The sequence below is a fragment of the Mastigoproctus giganteus genome, chromosome 12 (assembly GCF_048544385.1).
Source record: "Mastigoproctus giganteus isolate SK-2022 chromosome 12, ASM4854438v1, whole genome shotgun sequence".
In the NCBI taxonomy this organism is placed as follows: Eukaryota; Metazoa; Arthropoda; class Arachnida; order Uropygi; family Thelyphonidae; genus Mastigoproctus; species Mastigoproctus giganteus.
In genome coordinates, this window is record NC_143586.1 from 169,848,005 (window position 1) to 169,869,786 (window position 21,782).

Consider the following 21,782-nt stretch of genomic DNA (forward strand, 5'->3'; position numbering starts at 1 on the left):
TGCACCCATTCCAATAGATCCATATCCTTCCTAAAACAAAGCCTTCAGACCTGTCATCATCAGCCATTTTCAATCCACTGCAGGATGAAGGCCTCTCCAGCAACTTTCCAGTTCCTTCTGTGTTGTGCAATGGCCATCCATTTGCTATCTACCCACAAACTTATGAATTTCATCTGCTGTCGTTGTCTTCCAGGTTTTCTTCTAGCTTCTCTTGGGTACCATTCTGTTATTTTCTTAGTCCATCTGTCATCTTGTCTTCAAGTTTTGTGTCCTGCCCAAGACCATTTTAGTTCTTTAGTTTTGATAACAATGTCCTTTACTTGAGTTTGCTGCCTAATCCATATTTCTCTTATCTAACAGTCTGATTCCCAATATAATTCGTTCCATTCTTTGCTGTATAGGTCTCAGCTTCTCTTCCATTCTTTTGGTGAGTGCCCAAGTTTCACTTCCATAAGTAATGGTGGGAGTATACATTGGTTCATTATTTTACATTTCAGACAAATTGGGATATTGCTTCAGTATGTGACTATATTTCCTGAATGCTATCCATCCAAAATTTATTCTTCTCTTGACTTCACTTCCAGCCATTTATCATTATTACAGCTAATGATTTGTCCCAGATAAGTATGACTCCACCTTTTCAATTACTGCTCCTTCAATCATTATATCCTTTTCTGTGGCATACTTGTTCATAATTACTTTTGTTTTAGCCATATTCATCTTTAGTCCAAAATCCTTACTAACTCTGCATAACTGATTAAGATTTTCCTCTAATTCTTTAGGATTGTGGCTTATGACCACAATGTCACATGTAAATTGCAAATTGTGAATGGTTTAGGTACCTCTCCATTCACATTGACTCCTTTCTGTGACCAGTCTAATCTTCTGAAAGCTTTCTCAAGGGCAGCAGTATACAACTTCAGAGATATTGTGTCTCCTTGTCGAACTCCTTTCAATTTTAAATTTGCTACTGTCTTTGTCTAGGCTAATAAAGGAGGTAGCGTTCTCATATATTTTCTTCAAAATCATAATATATGGGGTATCTATGCCTTGTCTTTCCAGTGCCCTAATCATTGCCTTATGCTGTATGGAGTCAAATGCCTTTTCATAATCCACAAATGCTAGGCATAATGGTGTTTTATATTAATTTGCTTTCTCCGTTAGATGTGATATTACATGAAGGTGATCCATAGTTGAGAATCCTGTCCTAAAGCCATCTTGCTCTTTTGGTTGATTCTCATCACGTATTCTTTCTAATCTGTTAGTAATGGCCCTTGTGAACAACTTGTAGATGTGGGATAACAAGCTAATCGGCCTATAATTTTCAATTTCAGATTTATCTCCTTTCTTATGCAGCAAAACTATGATTGCATTATTCCACTCCTTAGGCGTCACACCTTTTCTAATGCATTTTGTGAAGAGCCTTGCCAGTTTTTGTGTCATATCTCTTCCTCCCAATTTTAATAACTCTACAGCAACTTCATCTTCTCCCGGTGCTTTCTTATTCTTCATTTTCTTCAACACGCGTTGTACCTCATCAGGAAGGATATCGGGTATGTCGTATGTGTTACTAATTTGTGATCCATGTTCCCCACTGCTGGCATCATCCCCTTGCTCCTTGTATAATTCTCTATAGTAGTCTTCTGCTATTTATAAGTACACCATCGCTATTCTTCAGTTTCAGTATCATTTGTCTTTCTGTATTACTGCTCATGGGTGCTGATTTAAGTCTTTTGTTTTCCCTTAATGCTTTTTCTACTTTTCTTGTGTTAAATATTCTTATGCCCTCTCTGAGTCTCTTTCTAATGGCTTTGCATAACTCAATATACTTCGGTTCGTCATGACAAGTTTCTTGACTAATTTTTTCTTCTTTGGATTTCTTTTTACCTATAGGTTTCTTGGACTTTTGGGCTTTATCATTTTCAAAAAGTTGTAATATTCCTCATCGATACCTTGGTCCTGAGCAGTCTGCAGAAGCTCAAACTTGTTCTTAAGTTCTAGTACATACTGCTTTTTGTCCTCTTCTGTTATCTCGCAGACCTTCGTATTATTTACTCAAGTCAGTTTTTTTTTCTGTTTTTACATCTATATCAAGTGTGCATCTTACCATTCTGTGATCACTTCCAACCTTGTTCAGGATGGCAACATCATTTATGATGTATCTTCTGTTTGTGAGGATGAAGTCGATTTCATTAGTTGTTAATCCATGTCCACTTTCTGTTCACCCTTTTCTTGAAAAATGTGTTCATTACTGACTATCCTTGCGATTCTGCAAATTCCACTTCTTTCACCAATTCCAAAATTTCCTGTAGTTCCCCTTTCTGTGCTGTTTTGTGTCTTTCCAACCTTAGCATTAAAGTCTCCCATAATGATAGTGTAGTGGGTTTCCTGCTCATCTAGAAGACTCAATTTCGGTGTACATTTCTTCAACCTCTTCATCATCATGGCTTGATGCTGGTGCATAAATCATTATAACCTTTAGCTTGTACCTCTTAGAAATCCTGAGTAGTAGTCTTGACACCCTTGGTGATGTAATTTTGAATTTCAAAATGTTGTTTTTTATATCTTTATGGACCAGAAAGCCAACTCCACCTTCGCTCCTTTCCTGTATCGCGGTATTTAAGATGTGGCCTCCTAACCATTGCCTTATACAACAGAATAATTACCTCCCTATCCCTGCTGGAAAAATTCAATCAAAAAATCAGTTACACCTGCTGCCATCTCTTGGTATAATTGTGCAACAAATGTGGTTCCTGTGCCCCCTGGTAGGTGAGTTTCGTTGACGTAGTGGTAAGTTGTGTAGGAGCAAGCATTCATAATGGCATGTCAACTAGCTAGAAAGTTTGAGGTACAGTATGATTTTTGTGGGCAAAACGTCTTAGATTCATTGTGAAATAACAGTGGTGTATGGGGAAAAAATCAGTTACACCTGCTGCCATCTCTTGGTATAATTGTGCAACAAATGTGGTTCCTGTGCCCCCTGGTAGGTGAGTTTCGTTGACGTAGTGGTAAGTTGTGTAGGAGCAAGCATTCATAATGGCATGTCAACTAGCTAGAAAGTTTGAGGTACAGTATGATTTTTGTGGGCAAAACGTCTTAGATTCATTGTGAAATAACAGTGGTGTATGGGGAAAAAATCAGTTACACCTGCTACCATCTCTTGGTATAATTGTGCAACAAATGTGGTTCCTGTGCCCCCTGGTAGGTGAGTTTCGTTGACATAGTGGTAAGTTGTGTAGGAGCAAGCATTCATAATGGCATGTCAACTAGCTAGAAAGTTTGAGGTACAGTATGATTTTTGTGGGCAAAACGTCTTAGATTCATTGTGAAATAACAGTGGTGTATGGGGAAAATGCAATGTCACGTCCAGCCATAGTGAAGTGGTGCCATCAGTTTGAAAGTGGTCGCACAGAATTGGCAGATGCTGATCGAAAAGGAAGGCCATCAATGTCAGCCACTGCAGACAACGTGATGCAGGTTGATGAAATGATTTGCAATAATTGAAGGCTGACAGTTGCAGAAATGGCAAAGGAGTTGGATATTTCAATAGGCAGTGTTCATTCCATCATTCATGAACATCTTGACTATCGCAAAATGTGTGCACAATGGGTTCCTTGTTCACTGACAGATGAACACAAAGGTAAACTTTTTTTTTTGCCTTCTCTAGCCTTCCTTCAATGCTATTCTGTGGAAGGCCATGACTTCTTATGCTGCATCATCACTGGCAATGAAATGTGGGTGCACCATTTCACCCTAGAAACAGAGTGTCTATGGAATTGAGACACACAGCATTGCTTGTGCAGAAGAAATTCAAAGTTGCATCATCAGCAGGAAAGGTCATGGCCACTGTTTTTTGACTGTGAAGGAGTTGTTTACATGGAATTTATGGCAAAAGGCACAACAATTAATGCTGCCTTATACTGCCAAACATTACGGTCTTTGTGAACAGCCATAAAAAACAAGAGGCCTGGAAAGTTAAGCAAAGGTGTTGTTCTCATTCAGGACAATGCCACGCCACACAATGCATGCACAACAGGACACTTACTCCAAAGTTTTGGATGGGAGGTATGGCAACATCCGCCGTACAGTCCCGATCTTTTGCCTTGAGATTATCACATCTTCAGCAAGCTGACAGAACATCTAGGGGGACAACAATTTGCAAACAATGAGCAGGTGCAAACAGCAGTTCGATGGTGGCTGAATGACCATGGAGTGGATTTCTATTATTAGGGAATCGAACGTTTAGTCACACGTTCAGAGAAGTGTTTACACTAATTCGGTGACTATGTGGAAAAGTAGTGCAAGGTATGTGCTTTCTATTGCATAATGTTACATACCTCAATAAATGTCTCTTTGGCTACAATGGTCAAGTGTAACTTATTTTTTGAATTGCCTTTGTACTTTGATCTCTCTGATACTCATAAATGAATGTGCTTCAGAGAAAAAATACACTTTTGCATTGGAGGATTAAAAAAAAACCCTTATTCTTAAGGAATAATTATAACAAGGTATATGGAATCTTTATCAATTTAAATGCCATTTTGATTTTCTTCACAGAACAGTTATTAAACATACTGTGAATAAAAAAAAATCCAATCAGTTTTCTCATACATATCAACAGATGTCACTATGTTTCAGCATTGCAAACATTCTTCCAGCTGTACCTACACAGGATATTTTCTACCACTCTTCACTCCTAGCTCTTCTAAAGTGACATCAAACTAGTTGCTAACTCACAGAGGTGCTTGCATGTCCAGCTACAAAGCTGTAATTTTGTAACTTTGCAAGAGAAGGTCATATTAAGTTATGAAGTTGATAAGTGATAGTGCTAAGAGAGAGAGGTCTTTTTTTTTTTTTTGTATGAATTCTTAAGACTATGTAGTTGTTGATACAAGTGCCAGATTGTAATTTTTTATTTATTATTATTATTTTTTATTTGTAACATGCTGTTCTTCAAAGAATTTGTTATTGTAAAGTGCTGAATTTAACTGGAACCAGTTAAATTTAGTGCTTTAATCCCAATCAGCACTTTTTTGTTGGAACCAGTCAATAATGTAAATATGCTCCTGTGATCAATTTGTCATTGTGGTCCCCCATAAACTTTTTTTTTGCGTGTGTTATTTTTATCTTATGCTGTATTCATTTATAAATTGGCACAGTTTCCTAGCATTATTTCAGGTAGTAGTTCATTATATTTAAAAGGTTCTGTGTCACTGTGCCCCTCTCCATGAGTACTGGCTCTTTCTTCTTAATTTGTATTTTTCATTTTTTTTACTTTTTTTCCCCTAATTTGCTTAAATGCCTGGAGATAGCTCCTCTTACATTTAGTAGTAGTTTTCATACTATAAAAGTGTTTAATTTCAGATATCATTCTTAAAGAATCTTAAAATCATTCTTAAATTAAGGAAATTAAATGTGGTACAATCAATTGATGTTGATTGTACCACATTTAATTTCTGCCTTGATGTCAAAAGTATGCTGTCCATTAATGTCCTTCACTTCCCCTCCCCCCATGTTTCACAATTTGATATGGTCTCTCTCTCTCTCTCTCTCTCTCTCTCTCTCTCTATTCATATTTAGTTTGTTAATTTAGTCTTATTTCTCAGTTTTTTTTGTTTTTTTACAGCTTTGAATATGTTTGATTATTCAAGTAGAGTTATAATTTATCATTTTGGTTTCTGTGTTGCTTTTTATAATGAGTTAGTATTTTGTATATTGACATTGTTTAGGCTTGTTAATGGGTTTCTATTCCCTGTGAAATTTAAATTTTTAGTTTTCTCAAGTCGTTAACTGGTTACAGTGTTTCAACCATATTTACAAGGGGAGGGTTCAAAAAAAGATTTGTATTCACTCAGAAGTAGTTGTGATAGAAAGGTGAATTTTTTTTTTTTTTTTTTTGTTTGATACCTTGAAATTTCTATGGCAACCACACAAATTTTGGATTCAATCAGACAAATTTTTTTTTTTTTTTTTGCAGTGCTGAATGAAGTGTCATGATAGATAAAGTGGAATACAGATCAGTGATTCAATTTCTCTTTCTGCAAGGGGAAACACCCAAAACACCATGCAGAAATGGTCACTATTTATGGAGAAGACTGCCCAGGTTACAGTGCTGTTGCACATTGTTGTAAACAATTCAAATGTGAAAGAACCTCAGTGCATGATGAAAAACTCCCAGGATGCCCAGCAACTGCTGTAACAGAAGAGATTGTGTTGCAAAAATTGAGGCATTAATCCTGTACAATCACTGTATTAGCATCAAAGAACTAGCTGCATAGCTCCAAATTTAATGTGCCGTCTGCTAGATTCCCAGAATTCTGACCCCTTACCAGAAGAAGGAAAGGACAGTGTGCACAGGAAATGTTGCTAGCAGTATTGTCACGACAGCAAAATACTATTCCAACTTTGTCATAAAGCTGCATACTGCTATAAAAGAAAAAAGACATGATAAGCTGTCAAAAGGTGTGCACCTGCTCCACAGTACTGCCCCTATGCAGTCCTCTTATGCTGCACTGAGGTGTGCCCACGAATGTGGGTTTGAAATATTGCTGCATCCTGCTTATTCCCCAAACCTGGCACCCTCTGATTTGTTCCTCTTTCCTGCCTTGAAGTTCTTCCATCATGAAAGAACAGACACTTTGCTGCTGACGATGAGGTGATTTCTACTGCTGAGTCTTGGTTTGAAGGGCACTCAGAGAGCTTCTACAAAATTGGCATGTGGAAATGTATTAAGAGGTGTCAGAAATGTGTCATTTTCTCTGGTGCCCATGTTGACAAAGTGTAATAGATGGTGTTTATTTCAACCATCTACCACAGCTACTTCTGGGTGAATCTTTGAACACCTCTTATAAACATTTGTTTTCATCTCAATCTGACTTATTGTTCATATCATGGTCAGGTTTTTGGTAATAAGTAGGCTGTGGTAGAAATGAATGTTAAATTTTCAAAGAGACAAATGCGTCATTTACTATGTTGTCATTGTAGTTCCCCAAAACCTTTTCTTTTGTTTGTTTTCTTGCTTATTAATTTTTTCCCTTTCTTGCTCTGGGGATATGCGGTGGTCATTCCCTGACCTTTCCGCATCCTTCGTATTTGGTGGTCACAGGCTCGAACCCCGGTCTATTCAAGAAGCGTGTGCTACACGCTGCTGCTCCTGCCCACCTGGCTACGGTGGGCAGGATGTTTTGGAGCCCAGTGAGTACAAATGTTATGGTATCCTAATTCCTCAAGTATGATGTTATGCATTATTTCACATAACATCTTTAATGAGAAGTGATTGCTTTCATTTGTCCAAAATCAACTCTTTTACATGCAGAGTTGTTCATCTGTTTAGTGACAGCATAATCTTCTGCTGTAATCTTCATCACAAATATTTGTTCTACCATTGGTGAACTCTTGATGCCATTTCCTTACATGCTATGTAGCTATAAACTTCTTCCAACTGCCTGTGGATTTTAGTGAGTGAAATATTTTTCACTCAAAGGAAATGAATCACACTGAACACTTCTTAGGTCTACGTTTCTAGCTACTTTTACTTCCCATCATTTCTTATCGGGGGAAAGAGAGAGAGAGGGGGATCATTTTGTGTGGATAATATATCAACACAAAATGTCTTTCATTGCCTTAGTTTATAGCATTCATTAGCAAATGTTGTCAATAAATGCTCTTGTACATTTTGAAAAATGTGCAAAAAGAGAAATAAAATCTCTATAATACATGAAATACATGTTACAATCTAGGAAACTTTAGTTTTTATCACTCCTATAGAAATTGTACAGTAAAGAAAATATAATTAATATATTTTATATTAATTACAGTAAGCTTGTACAGTAAAGAAAATATAATTAATATATTTTATATTAATTACAGCAATATTAATTAAAATTTATAATTTTATAAATAATTACAGTAAGCTCTTGATTTTTATGGACATAATAAATATGTGAAATTGAAAGGGTTTTTTTTATTTTTTTTAAAGACCATTTGTACTCCAAATAATTGACAATTTAAAAAGTTAACTCTGGATATGTATGTATTAAAAATACTGAAATCAAGTTGAGAATTAGCCTTGTTTTTTCACTCTATATTCCTCACAGATACAGGAAACAAACACACCACAGTCTAACAGGTTTTATTTCTGTGCAACGTTCAAATGCATTGCTTTCCCTTTTTGGAGTTTTTCTTAGGGGATATGAGTATACACTGTAAGTGAGATTATACAAAAGAAATGGGGCACAGATGAGCACTTAATAATATAATACTGAATGTATCCATAAAAAAACAGATACTTGCCAATGACTCACGAGTTCCCAGTTTTCCCAATCTTGTGATTGATATATTCTAATATCATACACACCAAATAAAGCAAATTTATACTGAAATTTTATATATATGGCTAGTATAATTAAACTGATTGTATAATTATTTAATAATTAAGTGAAAAATTGTAAAATAGAGATAAAATAGGAAAACTAAAAGTTTCATAACATGGGCTGCACTTTCAGAATCGATTCAGACAATGGTGTGTGGAGGGATTTTATATAAATGTGTGTCCAATTTTGAATGGTTACAGCTGTTTGAATTTTCAAAAGTGACTGGAGTTTTCAGTGATAAGGAAAATAAGAATAAGCAGACATACCTAGTAAAATGTTTATTTATACAAGGTACACAATTTTCTCATTCTTATTTATTTTTTATTTTAGTATATTTTACCATTGAAACACTTCCATTGTCAGTTTTTAAAATTGAAACATCAATAACTCCATACTACATATATTTATATGAATTTTTTTTTTTCATTGTTTTCAGGTCTTGAATTTATTCTGAAAATATGGTCCACATATTATTGATACATCCTGTATATAGAAATTATAACTTCTGGAAATTTTTAAATTCACTCCAAAAAAGTTACTAGAAGGGAATAAATGAACACAAAATCTCAATTTAAAGTTTTCAAGACTTCAGTTTAACCATTTTAAATTGATTTTAAATATCTGATTATGGATTTTTTTTTTTTTTTTTGTTTTCTAGGCCCAGAGACCAGAACAAAGTGTACTACAAGCCCTGGAAAGTCTCAGTGATAATCAGGTAAATTACTGCATAGGTACAATTATTGCTCATGTAGCATTATAATTTTGTTACTTTTTTTATGATACTATGCATAAGACAGGATGGTGCAGTGAGGAGGTAGTAGTCCCTGGGTGTAACTGCATAAGCAGTGCAAAATTGCCTTTTCAGTATTAGTATTACTGTATTTACTGTATTACTGTATTTGCCAGCCAATAAAATGGGATATTTTTAGAAGAAAATTTTGGGAAAAAATAATTTGTTGCATATATTTGAAATGCAAATTAACAGATAAAGGTATCATTTTCTTAGTTGTAGGAAGACTGAAACATCTTTCAGCTGCCCCATTCTCATGTTCTTTGGCATAATTTGACACCCTCAATTTGAAGCCAACAGTGTAAGAAAACCTCTTCTGCCTTGTATACATTTCATCAGGACTACAAATTTTATGAGAACTGAAGTACCATACTGAATTGAGCACAACTTACTTAAGACATGTTTGTCTTTCTCCATTTAAATCAATGGTGATTTATTGATTTAGAGATAGTATGAACCAGAGCTATAATACTCAATATGTTCTACGTTGATTATCAATATTTGTAAAAGAATAAGAGCAGTGTACCTCAGTATGATACATAGAACACTTCTGTATGATACTCTTGAGAAATTAAAACAAAAACAATTAAAAAATCGAAAATCTTGCATTACAGTAAGAAATAATTAACAATAATTAAAAATTAATTTAACGAAAAAAATTGCTGAAGCTGACAATGCTTTTCGACCGTATGCCATGATCACAGGAATGAAAATTACCGAATAGGGGTGAGCATGGGACTTAATTGAGGCAGGGAACGCCTTCGACAACCCACAAGGCAGAATGCGCTGGTCCAACAGCGCATTCTGCCTTGAGAATGTGGGAACGGGGAACAAGATATGTAAAAAGGATAGGTGGAACAGGACCAGGGTATGTCTGCCAGGGGCAAAGGTTGATGACGTAGAGCAGATATCATCTTTTAAGGGCACAAAGGGTGATATTGTTGTACATGTTGGCACTAATGATATTAAGAGTAGGAGACTGGCAGAATTACTTAACAAGTACAGGTCACTGTTGAAAAAAAAGCCATGAATAGAGTTGAATTTGAAAGTGTCTGCAATTCTGCCCAGACACGATAGGAGGGAGTATATGATGAGAGCCTTGTCGATTAATTTGGCACTGGAAAGATTGTGCAAGGCTCAAGGGGTAGAATTTTTTCCAGCCTGGGCTGTACTTGTTAACAGGAGAGACTGCTTCTACAGGGATGGGATGCTGATGCTATCCAGGCAGTGTTAGGTGGGTCGGAAAACTGCTAGCTTGGGGGGGGATACAAGAACTAATAGATTAATAGTAGCCATTGGCAGAGGGGAAAGTGATTCTTGCACTGCTTCTATTGGAATGAGCAGCCTGGAAAACAAGATGCAGGGTATTTCAGAGACTGCTGGGAGTCATTGCGGTAGAAGTAAACACATGGGTAGCTAAGAATAGGAACAGGTGCAGGTATACATGCTACCCTACTTGCATGTAGGGTAGCCATGGGGATAAGCACCGGACCACCAGTAGCAACGACATGGGTTCAGCCTAGGTAAAGCAAAAATAAAATTTATATTGAGCATGCTCAATGCTGATGGGATTCTTCCTCTAGCTCAGAATAATCACCTGAGAGGGCATAAATTCAAATTGAGGAAAGACAGATGTAGGATAGACGTGCGGAAATTTGCCTTTAGCCAGCGGGTGGTTGGTTGGTGGAACAGACTTCCATCCCTTGTGGTGGAGGTTGATAGCCTAAATAAGTTTAAGGCTCAGCTGGACAGGTATTTTGAACGAACAGAGGGGTGAAGTGGAAGTGGGTTTTTCTTTTTTTTTTTTTTTTTGGCTGATGCTGCATAAGCTTGCTTTCTTGCATCAAATGCCTCTACTAATGCTAATGTACACCAATGGTAGGAGTTAGGTAAATAAATTTGAATTTGAGGTATTGCTCAGAACATCAAAGGCAGATATTGTTGGAATAACAGAGACGTGGTGTCACACAGATATAAGGAATGCAGAACTGGAATTTGGGGAGTACAATGTGTACAGGAAGGATAAACAAGATAGAAAGGGAGGAGGGGTTATACTATTAGTTAGGAAACATAAAATCCAAGGAAGTGAAGCCAGTCGACATTGCTGGATAGTGCAGTGTTGAGTCAGTTTGGTGTGACATAAGCACTGGGAGGTCAAAATTGAGAGTAGGAGTGTGTTATAGACCTAATGACTCTGATGAGTATAATAAGGAACTGTACAAGGAAATAGAGTGGGCCAGTAAATGAGTCTTATAATGGGAGGATTTTAATTTCCCAGATATTGACTGGAATTTGTGGATTGGTCACTTACACACTAGCAATGCTTTAGTGGATTTATTGCAAGATTGTTTTCTACATCAGCATGTTCGGAAGGCAAATAGAGGGAGTAATACTCTTGATCTGATTATCAGTAGTGATTCTTCATAAGAGAATAAATTATCATTACCACCAAGTCTGCAGTCCTTAAGGTTATTAAATAGTGTACCGTAGTTCTTAATCCCAAATTGTATCGCCTATCTAAAGGGTTTTATAATGCTATATACATGTGTGCCAAGAATGAAAATGCCTAGTTTCTGTAGGAAACAGTAGGCAAAATAGGAATTCCAGTCTTATGTAATTTTACCTGACCGAGAAGTTCAGGAATATTGTATGTTCTGGCCTTCAATTCCTTTAACTGAGCCCTAGTAATGTAGTCATTTTTCAATACGTGGTTAACATTTTATTGTATTGATTGACCAATAAGTTGGTAAATAGTGCTGGGTCTACTTCAAGATAAGTGTAGGTATCTGATACAATTGACTCTAACTTATTAATATAATCAAATTTATTGAGTATTACCACTGTATCTCCTTTATCAGCTCTCTGAATAATAATGTCTTTATTTTCCCCTAAGTTTGCATAAAGCTGAACTGTCATGTATTCAATTTAGGAAGTCCTTGGTCATTTAGGAAGTTGCAACTTTGGCCACACATGTATATTGCATTATAAAACCCTTTAGACAGGCAATACAATTTGGGATTAAGATGATCTCAGATAGTTTTTAAATTCCATACAGTGGGACCAACTGATGATGTTACCAACAACAACATTCTAAATAGGAAGCATTCAAGGAATTAATCTTGGAAGCTACTAGGCTTTTCGTACCAACTAAGAAATACTGTTTAAGGTTTAGGCCTAAATGGATGTCAGATGAACTAATAACACTTGTGGCAGAGCAGAAAAATCCATGGGATGTGTATAAATTATCAGAAAACACATATGCCTACAGTAGATATAAAATAGTCTGTAATCAAGTTACAAAGGACGTTAGGCAAGCAAAGACGGATTACGAGACATCTTTGGCTACGCATGCAAAGAAAATAGTAAAGACTACTTGTGTAAACTCTAGAAGGGAATGAATCAGATTGGTCCACATGATATCAATAGTTTGATTGTTGATGATTCTACTCAGGTAGCTGACAAACTGAATGAGTATTTTGCATCTACATTCATACATGAGGAATTCTGTAGGGAAGTGGAGGCCAGAAGCTTATCAAACTCTAACGGGGAGTTAAAATGATTTTGTAAGAGCTGAGAGCAAAGTGGAGGAGAAATTGTTGCAGTTAAACATAAGGAAGGCACCTGGGATGAATGAGATCTATCCAGTTCTATTAAAGGAGGCAGCAAAGGAAGTAAGCTGGTCCTTAGCCATGATTATGAAGGCATCCTTGGACTCAGGGAAGGTCCCCATGGACTGGAGATGTGCAAATGTATCCCCAATTCACAAAGGGGGATCGAAAGGTGACATGACTAACTACAGAACTGCCAATTTAGCTTCTGTTCTGGGAAAAATAATGGAGGCACTGGTTAAATAAGCACTGTAGGAACATCTAGACAAGACTGCAGTTATAGTTCAGACACAGCATGGGTTTGTTAAGGGGAAGACTTGTCTGACTAATTTGATCGGATACTATGATGTGGGCTAGCCGGGTGGGTAAGGTGCCTGCCTGGCAACCCAAAGGTCGCGGGTTCGAATCCCGCCTCTGGCTTGGATCAAAGTACTGCAAAAAAATTCTTCAAATAGGCCTCTGGGGTTGGGTATACTCATACTATGATTTTTAGTGTTTTCCACCAACCATGGAATAAAACGAAAGACGAAAAAAACCCAAATTTTTAAAATATTTAATATTTACAATAAATTATTTACAAACAAAATATTACTGATAGTAATTTTAAAATAAAACAACTGTGATATACAGGATAATAATAAAATGCCGAATTTAAAACGCAATAAAATATACTAGGTTAAAAGCGCTAAAATACTAACTGAAGCTTTCAAAGGCTGCTGCCTTCTTTCTCAACAGTGTCTGTTGAGAAAGAAGGCAGCAGCCTTTGAAAGCTTCAGTTAGTATTTTAGCGCTTTTAACCTAGTATATTTTATTGCGTTTTAAATTCGGCATTTTATTATTATCCTGTATATCACAGTTGTTTTATTTTAAAATTACTATCAGTAATATTTTGTTTGTAAATAATTTATTGTAAATATTAAATATTTAAAAATTTGGGTTTTTTCATCTTTCATTTTATTCCATGGTTGGTGGAAAACACTAAAAATCATAGTACTGCAAAAAAAACCTTGGGAGGTGCATTATGGCCACAGAAGCCGATGCAGCAACAACTACCAAAAAAAAAAAAAAAAAAAACTATGATGTGGTCACAAAGGAACTGGATGCAAAAAAAAAAATTTTGATATCATATATTTGGATTTTAGGAAATCTTTTGATACTAGTGCACATGGAAGACTACTGTACAACTTGGAACAGTATGGCATTAAGGGCAAGTTACCCTTAATGGATAAATGGATGGTTGAATGGAAGAAGACAGAGAGTGGTAATCAGTGAACACTGCTCTTCGTGGACTAGTGGGGTTCCCCATGGGTCCGTGTTGGGCCCATTGTTGTTTTTTTTTTTATCAATGATATTGATGAAGGTATATCAGGCTTAATGTCCAAGTTTGCAGACGATATGAAGGTGTGTAGGGTTGTTAATGACAGTAAGGACGATACACTACTGCAACAGGATATAGAAAAGTTTTAAAAGCTTTAAACTTCATGTATGTAAAATTATAAAGTGAGAATAACCATAAATATAAAATTTCTCATTCAAATTCATTAAAATTTCTCCTGTGAATCTACAGGAATTTTAACAGAACTCAGAACTTCTAAAAATATTAACCAAGAATGGGCTAATGTTTGTAAGTTGTTGCAGCCAAGGCTGAAGAAACTAGTGCTTTCAGATGCAGAATTAACATCAGTGGAATACATAAATCTTTATGGACTACTACAGTGTATCTATGTGCAATTCTCAACATATACTCAGCCAGGGCCCCCGAGTTCCAAGCGATTTTCTTGAGTGACATATAGAGTGATCTTTCTGAGTGATTTAGTTCTGTTTTATTTCTAGTGCCTTTCTTCAGTTAAGGAAGGAAATCTACCTTTTTTTTTTTTTTTTTCTTGGTATATTTATTAATTTCTTTACTAAATAAACAAACTTATCTAGCATTTGGTCCTGGCGATACCACTCTTGCCTCCATGTAGTGGGGCTGGAAACCTTGACAGAAAAGTTAATCTACTAAGGGCTAAAAGGAGCAATTATGGATTCCAGTGTGTTTTCACCTTTAAAGCCAACTGCTCTCCAACAGGGATGGAAACTGACCATAACACTTCCCAATTCAAGAGGTTTGAAACAAATTCCTCAGCAACAGATTTTCCTGCATTTCTCATATTACACTCACTTGCAGATCAGCCTCTAAATAAGTTATCTCCCTTCCTTATCCAGAAACACCTGGAAAATATTGCATGATCTCCTATGCTAAGGGCAAAAGCATGTCTCATCGAAAGCAAGCCAAGAAGGAATCCTGTACTCACTTTGCATCTACTGTTAATAGAAGGAAAATTATCTTTCTGACAAGTTAATCCATTTTCCAATTCTTTCCTCTGTCAACTATGAATCATTTACAACATAATGTTTAATGAATAATGACTTTTGCCAAAACAGGTCAAATTAGATCTCGTTTGGATTATGGTGCTAAAATCTTAGATGCTGCCTGAAGGATGTACTACTAGCTGGATCCTATACGGCACAATGCATTGTGGTTGCACTTGATGCTTTCAAGGTTATCTCCGACCCAGTCTATATATATTGAAGATCATGGACCCCTTCTATGCCTCTGCAGAAAAGCTCTACTGCTTATGCCCTCATCTGTAGCACAGTTGAGAACAGCCGTCCTCTCCTACACTGGTGTCCTACTAGTGGAAGGGACCAGAGTTCGGATGCCATGAGAAATTTTTATGGGTCTTTTTTCACAATGCGGCCGAGTTAGTTGACATTAAGCATGGTTTTTTCTACCAGAAATCTGGATTTTTCGTCCAGTAAATAGGCAAATTGACCACAGAACACACTGTTTACAGATAGTATATACAGTGTGATGTGGCCTAAGTGCTGATTCACCTAAAATAACTACTGCCTATGTACGTAGCCAAAATACAAAGTTGCTGTTCACATCCTATTAAGCCATATCTCATCACTACAAAGTTTCTATAGAAATAAACCTAGTAAAATAAGACTAGCAGGTCTACACCTTGAAATAACACGGAGTTGAAGTGTTGTTCTACTCAACGGGAAAAAGGTAACGAATTACTCCCGCCCAACTTGGAACTCCTCCTCTCTCTTCAAAGACCTGTGATACTTAATTTCGTCAATGGGGAAGGAATCTTCTACTGACACTCAATGTGAAACAGCTCCATGCAAGGTATATTCGGAACTACATTGATTTAAAATTAAAATCATATTCAACTGTTGGAGCAGCAGCAGTTTTCCTCTGCCATCATTTTGGCTTCCACCTAAGTAGCAACTAGCAGCTTTTCAGCAGAACAACATGCAATAAAATTAGCTTTAGAAAATGTGAATTGTTATCCATTTTCAAAATATATAGTTTTCACTGGCTCTCAGCTCAGTTACAGCAATGTAAAATCCCTCCTATATAAGATTCACCCTGCATTAAACCACACCAAAAGCCTGCTATCGCAAATTGCAGAACGTCATTAGATATTTGAATTAGTGACCTTTTGTTGAATCCCAGCACCTTCAGGGATGACGGGGGAATAAAATATCTTGTAAAGCTGCTTAAACCATCAGCTTTAGATTTGATCTCTGTCCCTGTTTCAGCCTCTAACTATAATCTCATCATACTAGCAGCATGCCTTGCACAGTGGAAAGAGCTATGGCACACCCAAACCTTTGCCACACTAGCATTCAGAGTGCAACAAGAAGTGTTACTTGCATGGACAAGAATAGGGCATACTTATCTGACTCACCTTCATCTCACAGGTGATGATCCTCCTCAGTGTCCACGCACTGTTCAGCACATTTAACCGTCAAACATTCTGATCCCCCACATACAAACAATCCACAGGACAGAACTTCAGCCCTTCATCCTCCAGATAATCTCTGAGAACCGATGACACTACAGCATATTATTAATGACGAGGCAAACATTAACAAACTTTTCTGTTTTCCGAAGCAAATTTGAGTATATGAGTATATCAATTCTGAATAGGTTTCTGAAATGAAAATGAAGTGAAGTGGTCACACACTTCTTTATTTTCTAGCACATTACCAGGAATAGTTGCACTATAGTCACTGTAGCTTATGCGCCACAGAACACCCATAGCGTTTGCAGACACACAGCAAGGAAGATTCTGAAAGATCATGTCTCCACTCTCATTGTCAATATGTTAAGTGATACTCGAAGGAGAAGTCTCAGTGTGTGTGTGTGTGTGTGTGTGTGTGTGTGTGTGTGTGTGTGTGTGTGTGTGTGTAAAAACCATGTTATTAAAGAAAGGTTTACGATACCCTACTGGAGAAGTTTGAGTTTTGGACAAAACCTTCAACAGGGGGACACTGGTATTATACATAAAGCAATGCCTGTAAAATCAATTAAAGGACTTCTAATATCTGTTACTTAACGGTACAAAATTTTATTTGAAGTTAACATTATAAGATGGCAAAATCCAGCAGTAGATTTGTTATGTCTTAAGGATTGATTGGACTAAGAGTTGCTTGGTACAGAAATGAAAGGTTTGAATGCACTTAACATTGCAAAAGAGACTAGAATCTCGTGCTAACTCTTCCTTGTAAGGAAGAGTTAGCATTCCTTGTAAGGAAGAGTCAGCACAAAAGCATAGACTTAAAGTGAGGAAGGGCAGGAAAAACCAGTAAAGCAAAGACCAGAGGAAATATACAAAATGTGTTTTTCTACTTTACGATGAAAACCATGTTTCTTTGAAAGGACAGTGAAAATCAAAATTATGGGGATTTTTATGCAACCTCAAAAAACTACCAGTAGACTTTGCTGCACATTTTATGAATTTACAAGTCCCTCACTGATGGCGACCATTTTTATTATTAAATGGAATGAATCTCTGACAAGCTGAAAAGTCAGTTTTCTATATACTGAGACAATAAAATAAAATAAATAAATTTTCTGTTTATACTCTGGGACGACCAAATGGTCAGAGGAGTTCACAAGATAGACAGAATACAAGAAACAGCACCGTATTTAGCAGGCACGGGCTTTAACCCCGGTTTATCACGAGAAGTCCTTCAACATTCATGGCACAGTTTTGTATGACACTTTCCCTAAATATATAGGTGGTTACGACGGGGGTGGGATTGAAAAGTTCTTAGCCCGTGTATGAAAGAGTAGTGGTATTAGAGTTAAAAAAATTTCTGTACTTAATATGTAAGCCCTTGTGGGTAGCACAGTTGGTAAGATCACAATCCCCCACTCTGGGTGGAAAAGATCTGAGTTCAAGTCCCGTTGATGATGTGAGAAATTTTTATGGGCCTTTTCACAATGTGGCCAATTTAGTCAGTTTTTAAGGTGAGGGTAGCACGGTTTTTTCCCGGTAACTTAGGGTTTTTTTTTGTGTAGCAAACAGAAACTTGACCACAGACCACATGCAATTTACAGACAATATAATAATAATAAAATTATTCTTTATTCACAAATTTTTTACAAGGATATGATTCCCATTACAGGCGGGCGCCTCCGTAGCCAGGTGGGAAGGAGCAGCAGTGCGTAGCACATGCTTCTTGATTAGACTGGGGTTCGAGCCCGTCACCATCAAATACGGAGGATGCGGAAAGGTCAAGGAATGACCACCGCATATCCCGGAGCAATATGGCCTTAGTTGCTAATGCTCCTAAAAACCAAACAAACAACAACAAACCATTACAGGCATCCAGAGGAATCAAAGCCAACTGCACTGGTATTCCCAGGTGGTCACCCTCCCAATTACTAACCAGGCCTAACACTGCTTAATTTCGGTGATCGGATGAGAACTGGGACATTTAGCCTAGTACGATATACACGGAGCAATAGAGCCTTAGTCTCTGATGCCCCTAAAACCGTACTACAACTTAATGTATAACACTTCAAATAGTAACCTACCAAGTTTCATGTAGTTTCAATTTTGTATTTTTAATTACAGATCCTGAAGTCAACAAAGTTGTGTGAATGAGGAAAGATGAACAAAATTGGCCATTGTATCATCATCCAGTATTTTGGAAAAAGGGACTAACTGCCAAAGACAATTGGATAGAATAGCCATGAATAACATTAGGATAGTAACCATGAGGATATGATTACAACATTGGGGAAGGATGCCCGTCCTATTCCATGGTTAAGAAGTGTGCAGCAGATTTTAAATGAGGCAGGGAGAGCCTGGAAGATACCCACGCTGTGCAGTATCTCTATCGCTCAAGAAGTTGACAGTGTGATTGATCTGGTGAAGAGTGACAGTTCAGTACATTGACACCATCTTGGGCATCTCATCTGATTGCATATACCATATAGCAGGTTCTCACTATAAAAACAGTGTCATCACGATGAGTTACAAAGTTGATGACAGCAAACCAAAAATGAACAAAACTTGTTAAGTGAACGTTTGCATTTGCATAATTTCAAACAATTCCAGAAAATTTCCTTGCAAGGTCTCATCCATGGTCACAGACATGGGTCCACCACTTTTAGCTCTTCTCCCCCTCAAAAGAAAGGCAAGTTGATTCCTTCTGCTAGCAAGGTCGTGGCATTGTTTTTTTTATAACAATGGTGTTTTTAGTGGATTATCTTCGGAAAGGCCAGACAGTCAGGGGCATATTATGCAGACCTTGTGAGGAGTTTGTGTGAAAACATCAAAGACAAACAATGAGGAAAACTCAGCAGTCTTATTCCACCAGGATAATGTGCCTGCTCACAAGCCTATCATTTTCATGAGTGTGGCTTTGAAATCTTGGACCATCCTTGATATAAACCAGATCTTGCACCATTGAACATTCACCTATTTCCTAATTTGACAAAAACATCTGGCTGGATTCATTTTCCCACTGACAGTGACGTCGTTGCTGCAGTGCATGTTCTCGGGGGCCCAGTAGAAAACTTTCTTCACAGCTAGAATTAAAGAACTGTAGCATCAGTAGCAAAAGTGTATTGACTCCAAAGGGGACTACATACTTTGAAAGTTACCAGACTCCTCAAATAAACCTTTCATGCTCAGGACACAAACTTTTCAAACATCCCTAGTGTCTTACTGACATTAACAATACCGGTTGCCAGTGCAAAAAATAAGTTTCTCAAAGAGGTGCTCTTAACAAAAAAGGCTTCAAAGGTTTGGCAAATTGCAGTGTCTGGAGACAAGGCACCTGCAAGGTGATCTAATTTAGGCCTTGAATAGTTTGAGCAAGTTCAATGCTGATGGGATTCTTCCTCTTGCTCGGGCTGCGAACATGAGGGGGCATAAATTCAAATTGAGGAAGGACAGTTACAGAATAGATGTGCAGAAGTTTGCCTTTAGCAAGCAGTGGTTGAATGCTGGAAAACTTACATCTGTTGTGGAAATTGATGGCTTAAATAAATTTAAAGAAAAACTAGGCAATATATTCGAGCATTATGGATAGCTGAAATGGGAAGGATTTTTTTGGCTGATGCAGATAAGCATGCTTTCTTGCATCATTTCTTTCTTTTTCTTTTTTTTTATGTAAACCCCAAACATGAGAGGTATTAGAACCTATAGTATTTAGTACCATGCTTGGGTTGGAAGTTGAGAAGACGAAAGAAGATATTTGTTGACATTGGACTTGAACTTCTGTAGACTGTAATTTTCAGGAAATATGTATGAAGGAAGGTTGTTCCAGAAAATGGCAGTTGAATGAATAAACGAGGAAGATGAAAAGTTGGTTCTGTGAGTTTGAAGTTGGACAGTAAATGGATGTTGGCGGCACGTGTTCAGACTGTTTTGAAAGAGAGCGGGAATTATAGAAGCCAATTCAGAAGAACAGTGCCCATGGAAGTATCTGTAGAAGAAGCATGCAGCAGAAAGAGTACGTCTATGAGACAGCGAGTGGAGAGACTTTGTTAAATATGAATCATTAATTAACCTAACTGCCCTCTTCTGAATGGAATCAAGAAGCCTGAGAGAGGTTTTGGGGGCACCACCCCAAATCTGGGAACAATATTCCATGGCAGGGCAGATTTGCGATTTATACAGAGTGAGCAGCTGTTTGGAAGAAAGGTAACGCCGAGAGCGAAAGAGAAAACCAAGTTTTTTAGATGCAGAGGAAGGAATATTTGTAATGTGCTTGTGCCAAGAGAGATTAGAAGTCAGGGTAATCCCCAAAAGAGATATATCATTTTGCCTAGAAATCAGAGTGTCACTAAAGAAAAGCATAAGAGCAGAAGAATCCTTTTTGCGAGATATAAGACTGAGTTTTAGAAGGATTGAAATCAACTAAGTTGTCTTTGCCCCACTGGAGAATTACCTGGAGATCGGCATTTAAGGAATTGGTAGCAGATTTTCGAGAAGTTGAAGCTGATTGAGCAGGACAAGGTTTCTCAAAATGGAAAATGGAATGCAATGTGCTATCATCGGCAAAACTATGGATAGGATTTCCAGTCAATGGAAGGTAATTAATATACAAGAGGAAAAGAGTGGGGAAAAGAACTCAACCTTGGGGGACACCGGCATTAGTGGAGAAGTTAAGAAGACAGAGAGCCATCTACCATTACCCTCAGTGAGTGATCAGAGAGAAAAAAACTGGATAACCAATTACTGAAAACAGTTGGCAAACCATAAGATGGAAGCTTGTTTAGAAGACCTTTATGCCAAATACGATCGAAAGCCTTTGAGATGTCAAGAGCAATTACTTGTGTTTCACCGAACCTTTCCATTGAATTAGTCCATAAATTGGTAACATAAGCCAGAATGTCACCAGTGGATCGACACTCACGGAATCCACACTGGCAATCGTTGATCAGACGGAAGGTTTCTAGGTAGTTTAAGATTTGGCGGTTAATTGATTTCTCCATTACTTTAGAAAGAGTAGAAGTAATTGCAATGGGACGATAATTGGATGGGAGGGATTTGTCACCCTTTTTAGGAACTGGCTGGATATGAGCAAATTTCCAAGCAGAAGGAAAAACACCTTTGGAATAAGAAAGTGAAAAAAGGCGGCAAAGAATAGGAGTAAGTTCAGGAGCACAGGTTTTGAGAACAAGTGGAGAAATACCATCGGGACCTGGAG

The 21,782-nt window shown here is 37.3% G+C and overlaps 1 protein-coding gene across 2 annotated transcripts in view; it reads left to right on the forward strand.

Moving 5' to 3' along the window:
• Positions 1 to 21,782, forward strand: part of stx (ubiquitin-like domain-containing protein stuxnet) — a 151,431-nt gene that overhangs the window by 78,294 nt on the left and 51,355 nt on the right. For both annotated transcript variants that reach the window (XM_090386978.1, XM_090386979.1), the window contains exon 3: positions 9,031 to 9,087. In XM_090386978.1, the coding sequence (XP_090243104.1) occupies positions 9,031 to 9,087 (57 nt within the window). The remainder of the gene's footprint in view (positions 1 to 9,030; positions 9,088 to 21,782) is intronic.